This window comes from Clarias gariepinus, chromosome 8 (genome assembly GCF_024256425.1).
Source record: "Clarias gariepinus isolate MV-2021 ecotype Netherlands chromosome 8, CGAR_prim_01v2, whole genome shotgun sequence".
NCBI lineage: Eukaryota > Metazoa > Chordata > Actinopteri > Siluriformes > Clariidae > Clarias > Clarias gariepinus.
This window is the reverse complement of record NC_071107.1, coordinates 11,316,765-11,336,195: the sequence shown is the minus strand read 5'-3', so window position 1 is coordinate 11,336,195 and position 19,431 is coordinate 11,316,765. Positions and strand designations below refer to the sequence as shown.

At 36.0% G+C, this 19,431-nt stretch overlaps 1 protein-coding gene across 4 annotated transcripts in view; it reads right to left on the bottom strand.

The window, feature by feature from the left end:
- khdrbs2 (KH domain containing, RNA binding, signal transduction associated 2) overlaps nucleotides 1-9,736 on the bottom strand; it is a 124,484-nt gene extending 114,748 nt beyond the window's left edge. For all 4 annotated transcript variants that reach the window (XR_008361059.1, XR_008361060.1, XR_008361061.1 and 1 more), the window contains exon 1: nucleotides 9,427-9,736. Coding sequence is in view for 1 of the 4 variants with exons in the window: in XM_053503063.1 (XP_053359038.1) it covers nucleotides 9,427-9,520 (94 nt within the window). In the remaining 3 variants the exon portion in view is untranslated. The remainder of the gene's footprint in view (nucleotides 1-9,426) is intronic.
- Nucleotides 9,737-19,431: the final 9,695 nt, after the last annotated feature.

Genomic DNA, 19,431 nt, shown 5'->3' with positions numbered 1-19,431 from the left:
CCACCAAGTTGCCACTGTTGAGCCCTTGAGCAAGGACCTGAACTACTCAGATGTATAATGAGATAAAAATGTAAGTCACTCTGGTTAAGATGTAAATAAGGAAACATATTGTAATCTGTCCATAATCAATGGTATTTGTGGACCTTTTTTTTTTTAATAAAATCAATATCACACTCGAGGTTGTGCTGGATATCAGCATGGTGTGATGATATCCACCATAACAGCACTTGCTCTTGAGTGATATTGCTTAATTATCATACAGCTGCCAAGTGATTCTAATGAACCCTCAAAGAAGAATCAGCTGTTTTTTTAAGGTTTTCTTGACATCCTGCATATATCAAGCTGCTTAAGTCAGAGCCCACAGAGAGCTTACGAAGCATGCACAGGAATCCACTGTCAAAATGTATTGATCAGAGAGTGCATTAGATCAATCATGGACCTTTATTAGTATAAGAAAGAGGTGTTTAAAGAAAGTATACTGTACAGGACCTTTAAGGGGGTGCACACTTCTCCAACAAGGTTACTATAAGTTTTCTTTTTCTCTCGTTACAACTTTTTTTTTCAGTTGAATTCAGTGGGTTGCAATATCACATGAAAAGTGGAAAAAGATTAGATATAATTTAACTTGCTTTCATTTTTTTGTAAATCCCCCAAATCTGCAATTTTTACAGGAGACATGGATAGATTTTTATATCCTCTGTACATCACACTGACACTCTGACAATTGATACTTCAGGTATTTGAAAAGTGATTTTAATGTAGATCTGACACTGCACTTTTCCATCCTAACACCTTTATGCATGGTGGGGCATCAAATCATCCAGCAGAATCTTGTAAATACTGTATAAGTCATCATAACGCTATAAGCAAGAATAGGGTAAATACTGTATAGTCAAACGGGTTTTATTTCACTATACAGTGGAACAAAAGGTCATCTCTGCAGTAGGCAAAACTAGAGCTATCTGAAACAGCTGATTGTGACAGTCACACAACAACACGTCTAATACGGGCTTATGTCACTTTTCAATTTTTGAACCATAACATAATTTAAATTGGGTTATAACATATTGCAATATTTTACAAATAATAAAAGTGATACGTTTAATTGCTTTGCTTCTAGAAGATTTAATGAAAATTAAGGATTAATTTGCAGCAACATGAAGACACAGAGATTAACTGTCCACAATGAGGGAACAGATCCTGGGTCTATGGGTGTCCAATTAATGTTATGTTTATTATTGTCACTGTCTGAAATGAATCACATTGGTGTCTCTTAAATATCCATTTATCTTCAACAAAAGGTGCAAAAACACATAAAATAATCCAGGAGACATATGAACACTACAATTTTTTTTTTTTATTCGGGTAAAGTAGAATTCAAAACCAATGGAGACATTAATTCACTGACAATAAAAAAAAATATTGTGTAATGTATTTGTTTTTGGAAGCAGTTGTTTCCCATAGGCCTATATATATATATGAATTTACTGCCTCTCAATAAACCGTTTTCGCGGTATCCGAATAAACAGATACACGAGCAGTAGCGCGGAGGGAACTTTCCGCTACTAGTTAATCGCTAATGGCATCGTTTTTCCGGACAGATTTTTAAATACAGTGCGTACTCCCAGTGTGTGAGAAACACTGTTCTGCGTAACACAAAGAGAGCTTGTATAATTCTCACCAGCTTTAAAGACAATATTTGGTAAAACCATCATTATTCTTCAACACAGCCTGAACTATATATAGGTAAGCTTTCTTGTAATTTCTTTAAGCAGCCTCCAGGAATAGATCTCCAGGCTTCTTGAAGGACATTCCAAAAATCATCTTTGGATGTTGACATCCTGTTATCTGTCAAGTTGCTTTAATAATATTGAGATCCAGGCTTTAGGGATGCCAACCCTTGACTTATAGTGTTCCATTGTAGGTTTTTCTATTGCTGTATGCTTTCACTGCACGGAGAGTGTGTTCGGAAGACTACATTTAAAAATACAAGAACGTCTGACTCTTTGGAAGCAAAGTATGAAAAAAAATGAGTGGTGGCTCAAGACTAGGGTTAACTAACTGCCTGCTAGGGTTTTCTTGCTAGAAAAGCTGGCACCTTCGATTCAGTAACCATTTTAACATGGGCAGGCTCATGCTGAATCCGTGGATGGCATGACAGTCCATTACAGTGTATCGCACAGTCAGATATCACAAAAAGCACAAAAAGCACAAAAAACGTGACTAACAAGAACTAATTTCAGTATTAGATATGAGAATGAATAAACAGTAAAATACCTTTCGCTCCAAATTACTGGATCAATAATAAAAAGATCTTCTCTCCCCTGAAATAACTGGATACATAACTTCATTCCCCAAGGAATAAGGATTGTGTTAAATAAGCAAAGCCTGTGGCTTTGGATTTTTATAGACATAAATGAGTCCTGATAAACTGAACCGTAGCCCTGGCCTTAATCATTTACCTGCTTTACATAAAAAAATCAATCATGGAACATGCGAAGCTGCTTATCTGCTAGTTATTTAATTTACAACACAGTAAAAGCAAGGGTGGGGTTATAAGTCATTACTGCTCTTCATTGGGTCATTAGTTATTGCTTGGTTCTGTTCATACGTTCTAATTGAAGCTCCCTCTCCTCTCCCTGCGTTTCAGCGCGAACTCTCTGAGCACAGCGCTATCGGGAACAAAAGCATGCAGCTGCTGATCCTAAAACATGAAGACAGATTTGGGTGAGCCAAAGTGCTGTGAGAATGGGCTGGAGTCACTTCAATATGGGTCAAGGTGCTGGTCACGGTACATGCCCTGCTAACAGAGCTGCCAATCACGGAGGGAATTTCTGGGGTATTAAATAAAACATGGCTGAGTAATACGGTTGGATAAATAAAAGTTGGCTGGCTAAGAGCCAGTGTCTTAAGATGACATTTAAACAAACCAATAAGGCGCTGTCTAAACGTTAGCGCCGGCTGAACAGCTGTTTACTCTGGGGTCTTATTTCAACAACACAAGTAAAGAAGGCTGCATTTCAGCATCACTTTCAACCATGTCCAAATAGTGCCTGTATAAATCAATATGTATCTGTCCATATTGTCGCTTGGGGGGGCTTCAGGTCAGGTCACTAGAGGCAGCTTCTCTTGATAAGATTTTATATATAATCTGACATATCTGAGAATAAATCTGGTGTCTTGTTTCATGAACAGGTACTATAAGAAAGCCATTTCAAACTTTTTAAAGTCAAGGGCTAGAAATAAAGACTCACTAACAACCATAATGCTGTTTCTGGGAGAAAACTAGATCAGAATTTATACATTTTAATATCAGAGCAAAGCATCCAGACCTTGATTTGAGTGCAAAAGTTTGTACCCCCATCATCTCTGAACAGAAAATTTACATTTCTGTGTTCTTACTTATCATCCATCAGAACTTAAATTTATATTCAAATTTTATTTGTTACATACACAGTCTTAAGACAGTTTCCTTTTTTAAGGGACCCTCACTCATTCCCCACTGATTTGGTGGGTAAAACATCAAATAGCTGCTTGTCACAAGTATATTAAAAGATCAGACAGGAACAGACACAAATTTACTGACATTTCTTTGCGAGAAAAAAAGAAGAGAGGGAGTTATCTACACTCTTGCGATTTTAGAACTTAAAAGAGTGAATGTCATGGTTTGACTACTACTATTACATCATCAAACATATTCAACATTCACGGCTGAATAGCGAATTTTGTCTTAATGTTCTGTTCATCGGATATTTTATGTACTATGCTGAACTTTTTTTACTTCCTCTCTTCCTCTTAGAGAAAGATCACCTGATTGGTTCAAGCTGCCAGGAAGGGTGTTCGAGTCAAACCGGGACTTTTGATTGTTCAGGAAAAGTAGCTTTATTTTTCTAGATAGTAATAATTTTTATTCTAATGCACTTATCCAAGCATTTCACTTCTGCTTTAATACCATCAAGGTAGAAAGTTTGATGACCCGTGGTTTTCAGTTGTTTCGCTCACGAAAGCCTTAGATTCTTGTTCTTGACTGACAGGAGTGAATCACTACCTGATGTGGTGTTGTAACTCATCCACCTCAACATTTGTGATGCTTTTCAGTCCACCATGGTTGGAAAGAGTGCTTATGTGTGTTACTATAGACTTCCTGTTGGCTCATACTAGACTGGTGATTGTCCTCTAAACTCTCTCAGTAAGAACATGCTACAGCCTAGAAGAATGAAATAACAAAAAAAAAACTGTTTAATCTCTATTGTTCAGTGTAAATTTTAGCAACTGTTTTGTCGGGAAATTTCCAGGAACTCTGCGAAACTCAAACCAGCCCATCTGGCACCAACAACCATGCAGTTGATAAAGACACAGACATCACAGACTTTTTTTCCCCCATTCTGCTTTCTGAGATGAAAATAACCTAAAGTTAATTAAAGGCTGATTTTATGCAACGTGCCGCTGCCACCTGATGAGCACATGCATCAATGACCACCAGGTATGCAAGTGTTCCTATTACATTCCTATTACATAGAAAACAATGCCTTGACAGTAATTAGTACAAGTGCTAATTAACGTTTAACACAATTTACATTTTTTTCTTGTACGTGTATAAATATTTACACTTATCTATACAGTAAATACCAAAATAAACATATAACCAGTATACACTGAGCAACTACAACACTAACACTAGGTGAACTGAATAGCACTGATTATGGATTATGTATCAGTAAACGGGTGACAGGTTCATAGTCACCCAAAGTGTCATTTATGCCTGTTGGAAGCAAAGGTCAGCTCATCAGAAAAGCCAATGTAGCACAAATTGGTGGAAGAAATTCAGTGCCGGCTACAACAAAAAGGCACTACAACCCACAGCACCCAAAGGATCCACCGCTAACGTCACGTTGCCAGTTACCACAACACACCCCCAGACGTCTTATAGAGTCATGCCCAAGGGCCCAGAGCTGCCCCGGTGGCACCAGAGAAACCTACACAATATTTTGCTTAATGTTTTGCGTTTTACTGTTATGGCTGATCGGTATGTACATATACACAATACAGCACACACTTTAGTGCTGATGTGTTCACGATAGCAATATTGTGCATGAATCCTAGTCCATTCTTGTCCTTGAGGTGACACCTCATCTTCCTGTGCATTTCCTTTCATCTCTGTGCTAAAATTGAACAGTTGTGAAAATCCATCTTCAGACTCTTCTACAGACAGAAATTCACTCTTAATGCAGCACTTTACAGACAAGCTGCTTCTTACAGAGAAAAACCGAGCTGATAGAATTTTCTCACACAAATGTACCTTGGAGAATCGAATCTGATGTGAATGCAAGCAGCATGTAAAGTCTTGCCTGTGTTTCAGTTCTACTGCGCAGGTGAAATGGAACAGATCTGGACGTCTTGCAAGGAAAATATGTTTAAATGTCTATCCAAATATTTAGTTGAAAAAGATTTTGATTTATTTTTGAAATACAGACAGTGATGCATCAGTCTGGCTTATTATTCAGGACTTCAAAAGAAGATTAACCCACAGGACTCTGAATATACTTTATCATGTCAATGATCAACACTCAGACATCCTTGACCGGCTTTTATGCACTAACAGCACTAATCTTATTAATATAATTTGCTTGTTATAGCCTCACTGATTAAAATTAAGCAAATAGGAATATGGATACTGTGTGTTGAAGGACACTGATTACCGTATTTTTTGCCACGATTACAGTTAATAGAATGCAAATTAACTGATAGCTATTTACTGAAAAAGATGACCAATTATTCTTTAAATATAATAAGGTGTAACAGTAAGTCCCAGTGTGTTACCTCTAATCTCTTAAACCACAAAGATGTGCCAACAATTACAATTTTATACATGGCATGAGCTTTTAATTATTACATTTATATTAAATTTAATTTTATATTATATAATGTATTATATCACAATTAGACAGAAAACAAGTTGGTTTCTGTTTCAATAGCAGGTATAAATAGCTGTGCTATCCCCAGCATCAAATTTTCTTTCTTTAGGTAATAATATAAAAATGTCAGATTGTCATGTTCAAGAAAAACTAAAAATCTTTTTTTTTTTTTTTTACTATTTAACGATTTAACAACATTGTACATACTTTTAATATGTATTCATTGTATTATAATAACATATTAAAGTCCAGGGATTAAAATATATGATTTTTAATATGTATAAATGTTAATATACCTTTTTATAATATAATCTAAAATATAATATTTTTTATTTAAAATCTTTAAAAAAGACCTGTAACTATTAAAAAAACTATTTTTAAATAAATATATATTATTCTCATGGCATTTTATAAAATGATAATAATAATAATAATTTAATTATATATTAAATAATGTGTTTAATTAATTTAAAATAAAAAAATACTTTGGTTTTGTTTATTTTATACTTTATTATTTTTATAATTATGAATGTCCAACTAATCCATCTTTGTGATTTAGCTGTTACTATAGAAACGATAGCACATTCAAACAAATGCATTAATGTAAACCCTCTGATTTGCCTTAAAATATTAAAAAATAAAAAAATACTGTCAGCGCCACAGTAAAACAATTATTAAATCACATTAACAATGCCTGACGAATAAAATGTAAAAATTCAACAGCCCTGTGGCATAAAGGAGTTTGAACAATGCGTTGTTTTATAAATCCTCATTCAGTTCTCCTTTACATGCCCATAACATACTATAAACCAAATAAAATTAGAGCATATACTTTCACCATCAATTGAAAAAAACCCTGAAAATGAAAAAATGATCTTCCATATTCAGTGTCACTGAGCTCAAGTGAGTGTGTGAAACAAGGCCCATGCTGCATGACTTTCAGCACATTAACATCTCTTAACTTCAGCTGCATCACACTAGCAAACACATTTATCATCCCTGTCTGCTGGAGAGAAGCAAAAATCCCCAGCTGTCATGTGTGTCAAGACACAGAGGCTCTTCCCCCCTCTGGGTGAGACAGGCTTTCTGAGATCTCCCTTTTAGTCTTTTGAAGCACTTCTCAATACACATACACACATATATATATATATATATATATCTATATATATATATATATATATATATATATATATATATATATATATATATATATATATATATATATCCTGACCCTGGAGATTAACAATATTTATAAGGAACATGTTCTAAAGCAGGATGAAATCACACGCAAAGATTTTTCACCCATTATCTTATCAAATACCAGAGCAGCATCATTTAATTAACTCTAAAGCTCTAAATAGTTATTAGAAAAAAAATAATAAATTGACATAATCAATATTGTGTATGACAGTCTCCCTGGCAATAAGTTTATATTGTATTAATGTAATTCTTTTGAATATTATTGAACTTCAATCAATAGATTTTTACAAAAATATGCATTTTTTTGTGAGGTCCTACTGTATGTATCTTCTGACCAACTGTTTATAGCTGCTATAACAAGTGATGACAGGAATAGGACTTGTTTTGCAAATGTTTTACAGCACTCATCGTAACAAGAAATGACTAAAACTCATGAAGTGTTAACAAAAGAAATTGTTAGCATTAATCATTTGCAAATTGTTATAAAAAAGTAAAAGTGTGTTTATTAGAGAATAATCGTGGCTGTAACAGTGGGGTTACTTATGTACAATATTTTTTATCAGACCAATATAATATAGAATGGCACCGTGACTTACATTTAAACATCATTTATGATTTTACATACAGTAAAACTGATGCATAAAAGCTTTAGATTTAGAAAATGTATGTGTTAATTGTGTGTAGTCATCACAATCAATAAAGAATAGGTATCATAATGACACCTTTCCTAAAGATTAAAAAGAACATCACACATCACCACCATATTATTTGTAATTGTTTTTAATTGCTTAAATTATGTTATGATGTGGAGTTAAAATCCTATCATAATTTTATTTAAACTATTACAGCGATAATAAAACAAGTTCACTACCCTGTAAGTACACAGTAATCTTATTGTTCTCTGTTTCAAGGACTTGACTTTATTTTCTGTGGAAATAACAATGCATTAGAAGCCTTTTAGTCTCAGAAGTAATCAGTGATATGAATGGATCTTTGTGTTAATGGGATCCAAAAATATCATTTATCATCACTAATTATCAAAGCCAGAGATCTTATGTTAATTGAATAACATTGCTTAATTGAGAGTTCAAGGAATATATCAATAATATGAGAAAAGCATTAGAACAAAGCAGCAGTTTTATCAGTGTTTCTCGCACTGATAACAATAAAGCAAAACAATGTGCACATTTTCCTGAGTTTAGATATGAGCCTGACTAAATGAGTAATAAACATAAGCATAAATAAATGTAATGCAAAGCTGAGAAACAGATCAAAGCTATTCTCTCCTGTTACATGATTCACATTCGAGAGTAAAAGCAGGACATGAGTAATGCTGGGTAGTACTGTAACGTATCTCCTCTTTAGAAGTAATCCCCAGACTTGTATTTCACACCTACACAGTGTTATATAAGTCCAGGAGGAGTCTAAAAGAGTTAATACTACCTGGGGATGTCAGGTGTGTACAATGTGCATAACAAATGCATCAGCTGAGCTGTGAAAAGGAAAATATGCAAATACATTCATTCATTTTTCTATACCGCTTATCCTGTGTAGGGAGGTGTGAAGCCTGGAGCCTACAGTATCTCAGGAAGTTTAGGGCACAAGACAGGGACACCCTGAATGGGGTGCCACCTTAATGCAGGGCACAGATCTCACATGCCACAGGCAAGCTGAAAAAGAATACATCAACCAACATCATATGTCTTAGGATTTTAGGAGCAAAAGCACAAAGCACAGGGAGAAAATACAAACTCCATGTGCACTGATACGAGAAGAGATTCGATCCTCTGATCCTGGGGTGCGAGAAAACCATACTAGTCAGTGAGCCAGGGTGTCCCCTATGAAAACTCAATTTCCTTTACATTTGCTTACTCTGTGATCTCTCGCCTTATCTGCTGAAGGAAGAACTTGAGCGCTTGAATCGGATCTGATGCGTCTCTGGGTCAGTCAGGGTGACACTCTGAACAGCTTGAACAATGTACACACACTCACACACACACACTCACACACGCATACACAAAAGGTCAAAGAGAGACACAACCTGTAGACAAAATCTAAAAAGATCTACATTTGAGACATCCAGTGTTTTAACACCTGAGGACCAGCTCCCTGACTCCTAATGGAGGGGAAGGCACTTGCACCCGGACACGACTCCCTCAGCTGGGGCTCAAAACGCCGGATCGCTTATAAGATGATGATATAATCAATAACACTCGTGAACAAATGAATGATCAACTGCAAGTGTTGTATCGCTGACAGTTTAATGCACACAGTGAGCGGATGAGGAGGAGGAAGAGCACATAATCGTTACCTTCAGCCAGAAGGCGCATCGCATGCACGAACGACGGATCCAAGCTTTCCTTCTCAGCCAGCAGCTCGGGCAGGTACTTGTCCTGGTCCATCATTTTTTGTTTCCTCAGTCCCGAACGCGCCAAAGTGCAGGGAAAGACGACACCCAAGTGCTGAGGAATAACGACTTGCTGTGACTGATGCTGCTAGTCGAGGTGCGCGCGCGAGCTCGGTGAACGACGTGCAAAAGGCGAATTCACAGCTGCGCACCCATGTCCTCGCGCTTGGTTTAAACGCGAGACGCCGCGGATGATCCTCCCTCCTCCGCCGGAGAGTCTGCGCTCTGGCCACGCCCCCCGCCGCGTCCGATTGGTTGCCTCGGAGGACACGACTGACACCTGGCAACAGTCCCCCAGCAGGCGCTGATGAACCGATCCAAACAGATGCTTCATTCCTTTATACGAGTGCACTGCGTAAGGTTTGTAAATAAAGCCTTCCTACCCTCCGTAGTGCACTAAATATGTGTCAGGAAGCTATTTGGGATCAGGCTATCTCATCTTCTCAAGTACACGAGCCTGTAGTTTAATCACCTTCACCCCTTTGTACAGCCACGGCCAAAAGTTTTGAGAATTACATAAATATTCATTTTTAGGAAGTCTGATGCTTCAGTGTTTTTAGATATTTTTGTCAGATGTTCCTATAGTATACTGAAGTATAATCACAAGCATTTCATAAGTTTTAAAGGCTTTTAATAAAAATTACATTATCACAGGACTATGACGTATGGTGTACTCCTTGTGTACCATTGGAATGTATTGTTGGTGTGTCTAGGCAAGTCAATGTGGTATACCTTTAAATGTTTATTCCAAAACGTAGGACTGTAGTAAGGACCGTTATTGTCCAGTCCAAGACAAAACTAGCCAAGACAAGTTTTAATGAGGTTAGTGTCACCACAAGGTACAGGGCAAATAAAAGTAAGACAAGATCAAGATAAAGATCCTTTAATCGAAAACTCTACTCCTTTTCCCAGGCAAAGGTTTAACTTCATCTTGTTGGCCATTTAGTTTTGTTTTTTATTATGATAAGGTTGTACTGTAGCTTTTATTTAAAAAAAAAAAAAAAAAAAAAAACTTTTGTCAAACTTCGTGCATGCAAAAAGATAAAACTAAAATATATTATACCATATACAGTATATTTATCAACTACAGTCATCACAAGACCAGCCCTACTGAAGATAATTGTCCAAATGTGTGTATGTCTTAAGGTGCACTATATCCACATTTCAAAGTAAGAGAAAAGAGTACTATGCTCAGAAGTGAATGAGTGTAAGAATGTACTCTAGGCAAGTGCACGATGGTGTAGCATGTAGCATTACCACCTCTCAGCTTCAGCGTCCTCATTTTAACCCTGAGCTCAGGATACTATCTGGATTATTTGGAGTTTTTGCATGTTTTCTCTGGATCCACATGTGTTTCTTTCAGGTTTTCTTGTTTCCTTCCATGCCCCATGTTTGACTGATTGTGTGAAGGTGTGTATACAAGGTGGAATCACGTGTTGCCCATTCACTTTAAGCCAGCTCTTCCCAGGATAAGCTCAGGATATTTCACTGCATTTGAATCACTTGATTACTGAAGATGAATGACTGTAAAAGGCTAAAAATTATCCATAATGAGTGCATATACTTTATTCAAACATTATTATGATTAATTACAGTTATATAGTTTTAACTGAAGAAAGCATACACAATTGAAAAGTCTGTTTAGACTTAAAGAATAAGAATAGGAGCTAAAAGAGTTTTCTAACGACTTAACAGTGATAGCAGTCCAATTGTGTGTAGGGAAAAGAAACAAAGGTAAGCAATTGAACAAGTGATCTGTCTTAAGGAAGACACGTGTTCCATATTCATAGCAGGGTACAAGGTCAGCTCGATTTGTTGTGTCCATGAATACTAATCAGTTTCTTTGTTGTGTTGCCTCAGTTTGCCAAAATTGATTAGGCATGTGTGACAGTCGGTCTATAGAGGGACAACATGGAACACACATACACACAAATATGAGGAGGGGAGGAAAAGCGATTCAAGGAAGATGAAAAAGACAAGCCTGGCTAATTAATGACTGAATTAATTACGATGTTGTTGTCAAATATCTGTATACCAAGTGTCAGACGTTATAATGCACAGTCACACACACTAAAACCCAGATTTAATTCAACACCACGTTATTGTACAATCAGTAACTTTTCAGATCAGCCATAACATTAATACCACAAAAAAGACATTAACATTGATTATCAATTTTATTCAAGTAAACTAGTAAACTGGTGACAGGATCATGGGCACTCAAGACAGTGGGGAGCAATGCCTAGCCCGTTCAGTCCTATCCCATAAAAAAGCCAATATAGCACAAAAAAGAATACCCAGTTCACTACATCCTGCTACGTGGTGCTCACCAGGCAAAAAGCTCAAGGTTGTCGATCCATCCTCCAAACTCCCCAGATCCCAATCCAATCAAGCACCCAATGGATGCGCCAGACAAACAAGTCTGATACATGGAGAGCCCGCCCCACAACTCTCAGCTCCCAAAGGATCCACTGCCAACATCATGGTGCCAGATACTACAGTACATCCCAAAAGGTCTTGTCAAGTCATGCCCCGTGGACCCAGAGCTGCCCAGGTGGCACAAGGGGAAGCTACACATTTATCATTCATTCATCTTCTGGACCACTTATCTTGTAAAGGCATGAAGAGGGGTACACCCTGGACACGGTGCCAAGCCATCGCAGGGTACATACACATTACAAGCAATTTTTGAATACTATTTAGCTTAATTAGCATGTCTTTTGACTGTGGGAGGAAACTTGGAGGAAACCCACCAAGCACAGGGACACACACAGACGGGAGGTGCAGGATAACAGTGCTACCCACTAAGCCACCGGGAACCTACAAAGTTCTGTTCATAATGTTTTGCATTGTAATGATATGGCTGATCTACTGTATGGTGATATATGGTGTATAGTGAAATTGTTTTTTTCTGCTTTTTTGAACAGCACACTTTAAGATTGAAGGTACAAAACAGATATCCAAGTAAGAAAATGTGAACATAATCCTGTAATTTTGCATGATAATCAATGTATATGCAATCTATCTCTGATGTTATCAACACTATTCTAGTTTAGCTGGTTCCTTCCCTATGGGTTTGATAGTGAAACTTTATTTCCACTTTACTGTCAGTAAAAAATAATAATGCCATGAATATGCACTAAACCAGAAGTAATCTCTAGCTGTTGTGCAAATGAAAAGAAAAAAAAATGAGGGGAAAAAAAGCTTTGGCTTTTTGCTCTGAGAGCTCATTTAAATTTATGATCCATCTTCTACGTTATTCTGCTGTTAGTCATACTCTATTGATTCTGCTCTGTCCATCTTAGACTAATTTACATTATTTTACATGCTGACCTTAATAGCTCTAAAAAAGCCTTGGCCTTAACCTCCCAATAATTATATTCATACATTTTGCCTTGTGCTTTAGTTCTTAAGATGAACCACAGAACTTCTAAAAGATCCTGAGCATCTCATTCATGAGGTGAAAATCTGCTGAGAAGTCCATGTAACTTAATAGGGTTATGTACTTTACAGTTCCTGTTGAAGAGTGTGTCTGGGGAAAAAAAGATACACAAATGAGATTAGAGCTCATATATTGATTTATGAATAAATGGAGAATGTGAGAGGTAAGAGGTAAGAAGCTGTGTAAAATCACACACTTGTAGTGTACTTGATAGATGCTTAATGCTTCTCAGGTTGAAAGCAAATGGTTATCACTTTCGCACACTGGCAGCAACTCGTGCTCTAAAATGTGGAGGGAAAAATGCATTCAAATATCAAATAGAACAAAACTCAAAAAGCTCTGACTAGACTATCATCAATGCATGACAAACAGCACAGAACTGGCATAGGCATTAATATCACATGAGCATTAACTTATTAATGACAGTTCTGTTTTATCATTACATAATTAGTCAACAGTGTAATTTGTGCAGTTTTATGTTGTAGACCACATAGTGAGGAAGATGGTGAAACATATTCCTTTTATATATATATATATCAAAACATTTTACCTGATCAGTTTGGGTTAAACTGATAGCCTCAATTTGAAAATGAATTATGTATCTCTGGTGTCTTTTGAGATTTAGGCATCATTTAAATCAGCAGCTTTTGCAAATGTTCTAAAGTCATGCTTTTTTTCAGTATGCCCTCTGGTTAGATTTTAGGTGAATTAGGTGAATAGGTTGTGAATTTGTCAAATGGATCACAAATAATAATGAATATATATATATATATATATATATATATATATATATATATATATATATATATATATATATATATATATATATATATATATATAAGATTCAAATGCCTGAGTTAGCAGCATATAAAGAGAGCAGTGTGCTCTTTAGATAAAGTCTCTCCCTTTCAGAATACAGCATAAAGGCTGCTTCTTTATTTTGTGTCATTTTAATCCTATAAGACTGTTTAATTAAAGTTTGAAAGATGTGGTAAACAGAAATATGACTCAGACCCAAAAATAATTTTAAAAATAAAAAAAAAAAAAGAAAAAAAAAAATCTTGAAGATTCATGGTTTAGTGAATGAGGCCTTCCTCACTCACTCTTTCTCGCTTATCATTTATACCGCTTGGTCCTATGTACAGTACAGTGTCGCAGGGGCCTGGAGCCTATCCCAGGAGACTTAGGGCAAGAGGTGAGGACGGGGTGGCAATCCATCTCAGTGCACACATACATACACACACACACATTCACACACTATGGGCAATTTGAGAACGCCAATTAACCTAATCTGCACGTCTTTGGACTGTGGGAGGAAACCAGAGTACCCAGAGGAAACCCACCAAGCACAGGGAGAACATGCAAACTCCATGTACACAGACCCAATGTGGAAATCGAACCTGTACCCTGGATGGGCAAGGACAGTGCTGAACAAATCGCCCAGAGCCTCCCTATAACTGACATAATAATAATAATAATAATAATAATAATAATAATAATAATAATAATCAGGGTTAAGTAAAGGTTTAGGATGTGAACATGTTGGCCATGTGCAGTCTAAACTCTAGCATATTTTTTTACCAAGATTTAAATTTGTTCCTTAACAAGATTATTTTTTACAGTGAATTCTTTGCATTTTTTATTATTTCCAAACACAGCCTGCAGGTGGAAACCAGGCGTTTAATGTGTAATAAGTGACATACAGTAAGCAAAATTGCCTGTAGTGTGTGAATGAGCGTGTGTGTGTTTACTTTTTTTTTGTTATGACAGTTCTCAGTGATACATTATTATCATATAAAGAAAAAAGGTGTTTCAAAATCATCTTTTACACATTGCTTAAAAATAACTTGCTCAGGGTGTGTTTATGTCTTATAATAATCTTGTACAGAAATATAATTTAAAGGGAAAAGATAACTACTGGAAATATCTTCAAATTAGGAATTGTGTTTCCACAAAAATTCAGCACACAGACGGAAACAATATCTTGGACTTTTTAACACTACCCCATCCTCAACAAAAAGCCTCCGTATTTTACAGGATGACCAACCAGGTGCTTAGCAATGACTGCATTAATTTAAAGACGATATGGGAAAAGGATCTTGGGACTGAATTTGGGCTCGAAGAGTGGAAAAGAATTTTGTCAAACACCGGCAAATATGTAAGAGAAGCTAGAGGACAATTTACACAGTACAAAATCTTACATAGGTTTTATTTGACACCTCTTAGACTTAACAGAATGGGTTTGACAAATAATGATGTTTGTTGGAAATGTCAAAAAGATAGAGGTACATTTATTCATTGTATTTGGGATTGTTCAATTATTCAGCCTTTATGGCACCAAACTTTAAATATCTTGAGCAAATGGCTTGGAACAACAATACCATTATTACCAAGGTTGTGTCTATTAGGAGACAGGGAGCAGATGCCAATTACTACAAAGGAAGAGTTTGCAGTGATTATGGTGGGGGTCTCTGTGACGGCTAGAGTCATTTTAAAGCACTGGAAAAATCCTAAAACCCCAGAGTTAAAAGAATGGGTCAACATAATGACCAGGAGAGCTTCGTACGAACGTTTGCTTTGCAAACTACATAATAAGAACAAAGCAGGGGCCCCTGTGGGTATTCCAGTTTGGGAAGATTTTTGGTCTTTTGTGACGCTGTCTTCTCATGTAACACAATAATTGTGGCTTTTCATTGTTATTGCCATTGTAATTTTTCTCTATTTATTGATACATCTACTTCTGTTAACTTCAGTCACTGTAATATTTTGGCCTTGCAAGCAGTATTGATACATTTGTTGTCATGTACCGAATGAAAACAATAAAAACTTGAATTACAAAAAAAATAAATAACTTGCTCTCCTGTGCTACTGTATTTGGTTCAATTGATTTTAAGAGCTCTCTAGTGGGCATCAGTAGAACTGCAGGATAGACACAGGAATATGACAATTCTACTTGGTTAAAAAAGTTGTTATACAGTTATACAGTATATATTTTGTACTAGGCAAATAGAACGAGCATGCAAATACTGTATATATATATAAACTAATAATTAAATTCCCATTATTTAAAGAAAATTGCAGCTTTATGACAAAAAATCTTCTAAATGAATGAATGAACGTAAATGAAAACAATTTTATTTCTATCCAACCAATAGAAGAGTGTATAGGTACTACAGCAGTAAGAGTTCTGCCAGAAGCCTTTATAAATTCCATCTCACAATTAATTTTGGATTAATGCTTTATCAAATATAAGGAAGGCATTACCATTTGTAATGCCAGATCTGCTCTTGGTAAAGGTAATGAATGATGCTGTAGCCACACAATCATATAGTTATCTAATGGTCAGAAGATCTAATGCTGGTCAGAGTAAATTGACTTTGTGTTTCAGAGCAAGCTTATGAAAAGAAAATTATAATTACAAGCACTGTAAGCTCTGTTAAGTGGTGCAGAGTGGTGTGTGCGTGCGTGTGTGTGTGTGTGTGTGTGTGTCTGTGTGTCTGTGTGTCTGTGGGCCATATTTGTTTTATCTTTTCATGAAGACACAATAGCCCCATCATTAAATCTGAGTATAATACTATAAAAATGACAAAAATACAGGTGATATAACTGTCTATGCTAATTTGCTCCTACTGTAGCTGTGAATGAGTTTGTGAATGTGTGCATACGTGGTGCATTGTGATAGACTGGCCTTCTATTAAGAGTGAATTTTTCAGTGCCCAGGGATAGGCTCTGACCAGGATAAAGCAATGGAGGTACATTGTTAGAGTTGAACATCCTGCAGGTGTTGGTGTAGAATCATTATCATTAGTAATAGTAGAAGTAAAAGTAAAGGTGGTGGTAGTATATATATATATATATATATATATATATATATATATATATATATATATATATATATATATATATATATATATAAGGATTAGTTTTATAGTAATAAAAAATGTTTAAAAAAGCGTATAAAATGAAGTAGAGTAATAGAAAAATTGTAATGCAGTAAATAATAGCAGATAAAAAATGAATAAACAATATAAAATGTGAAATAGTATTAAATATGGATTAAACGTGCTTCTAATTACAATAGGACACTACTGTACTATTAACCTAAATGTGAAATACACCAAGCAGCCATAACACTGACACCCCTGCTAGGAAAATTGAATAACATTGATTCGTAATTATATACCAGTAAACTGATGACAGGATCATGAGCAAACAAAACTTATTTATTCTTATGGGGCAAAAGTCCAGTCCCATCCATCCAATAATTCTGGCCAGAAAGATATCAGAATACACAGTGCATGACAGTCTGCTGTGAATGGCACTTAACACAGAAAGTTCAAGGTTGTTGATCCAGTCTTCAAATTCCCACAATCTCAATCTGACTGAGCATCCATGGAATGTGCTGGATTCATGGAGGTCCACCTTAAAAGGGGAACCTACAGTATACAGTATACAGGGCTTATATAATGGGCTTAATGATTTGTTTTTATTGTTAGGTCTAATTGATGTATAGTGTCATTAAAAGTAAAGCAAAAAACAAAAAAACATACAAACAAAGAAAAAAATAATCGTTAGGTGCTAATGTAAAAATAATTATGATAGATGGATTCTGATGAATGTTTATTGCTTATATGTTACAGAAACATATTCAGGTTTTCATGCATGTATCACAATCCAAGAGTTTCCTGTATATGCCGAAGTACTGAAATAATAGATGTCCTAAACCCTAAGGTTGCTGGGATCCCCTCGCAAGACAAAAGTAATGTGAATGTGCCCAGTATAGATGTGTTGGATTTGTTATTGAAGCTGAGACCCAGGATTCAGAAGGCAATAGCTCTTTGTTTGAATTATTAAGCAGTATACTGTATGTATGGGACATGGAGAGCAGTGCAGATGGGGAAAAGGATATTAAAGGCTGCTCACTTTGGGAACTAAAGGCCCTTAGTCTAAGACCCTGAAGTCTCATTAACCCACAGTTTCATACTGCAGGGCTTCCTTTTTTTTCCTCATTTTTTGCTGTGTCTTCTTTTTAAAAAAGGTTCTGTGTCCCACTAAGACAGTCCTTTCAGCATCGCGGTGATATTGTAGTATTTATAGGTTAATACAGTACAATACCTTTGTACTGTACTGCCTCTACTGTACATCTGTCCCGCCACTGATGATATACATTAAAGTGTAAAGGTGATCATCCTGAAGCTGACAGCTTTTCAATTCATGGTTTCATCATTTTAGACAGCAGTGTTGGTAATAAATCCATAGTTGTTCATTATTAATACTGGCAAATGTACAAAAATTAGTGTGGATTTCCCCAAACCACATAAGGCACTTATCTGTGCTGCATCCCAAATTACACATCTGCATGAGAGCTCATGTTCTGCCTCAAGGTAAAGATGACCCTCTGAGAAATCTGAACATGACCCTGCAATGATTAAATTGCTCAAAGTCTTGGCTTAACACTTGCAAATAATGTGAAAAATCAGATGAAAGTGATGATGATAATCACAGCATGCCAGAAGAGATCGGTCTGCACTAATGCTGTTAAATGCAGCTCAGAGGTGCGATCACCAAAATCTGAAGCAAAGTCTAGGAAAGAAAGCAGGAGAAGAAGTGATATGATCACACATCAAATTTGATATCACAGTTGCACTCATTGAAGATGATAGGAGAGAACTCTCTACAAAAAGGTACAGGTATGTTCATGCCATCTGTTTCTGTACTGCAGATGCACCGGTGAAGCTCTTTATTTAATGCCTGAGGATGTGGTATGAAAATAAACTTTACAGAAGTCTGGGACTAGATTAATGGATAAGATGCTTATCTATACCATCTGATAAACTGATCTCTGCATTATCAGTGGTATCTGCAGTTCTAGTTCTGTGCAGTCTTTTATGAATTTTCCCCATTTCCTCATGGCTTTCCTGTGGATATACTGGTTTCCTTACAGCCCTGACAAACATAATGTAACACTATGTGGATAGGCTGCTGTAAGGTTTATTAAGGTGGGAATGATTTGTGTATTGTGCCCGGTCCACTATAGGCTTTGGATCCTCCATGTCCTTGATCAGAATTAAGTGGTTAGTAAAGATGAATTAATCAATAAAATAAACAAATAAAATATAATTAGAATTTTAAAAGATTTAAAACTGGTAATGCATGCAATACAATTATTCATATTATGCATTATTCAGTACTGTATATAACTCCAAAAGATACCTATAGAATTAAAAATAAAAACATTTAACAGTATGTCCTTGCTACAGGTTTTTGGTTCACCCAAAAAGATGCCGCACCTAAGAATTAAATTTAACATCTCCAATACCAACAGCACCATATTACAAACACATTTGGTCAAATGCAAGCCTAGGCATTTATTTACAGAACCAATTAATGTCATTCAGCTTAATATATAATGAATGTGAGTTTTAGTCATTGAATACACCAAACCAAAACTGGCATCTTCCCTTCCC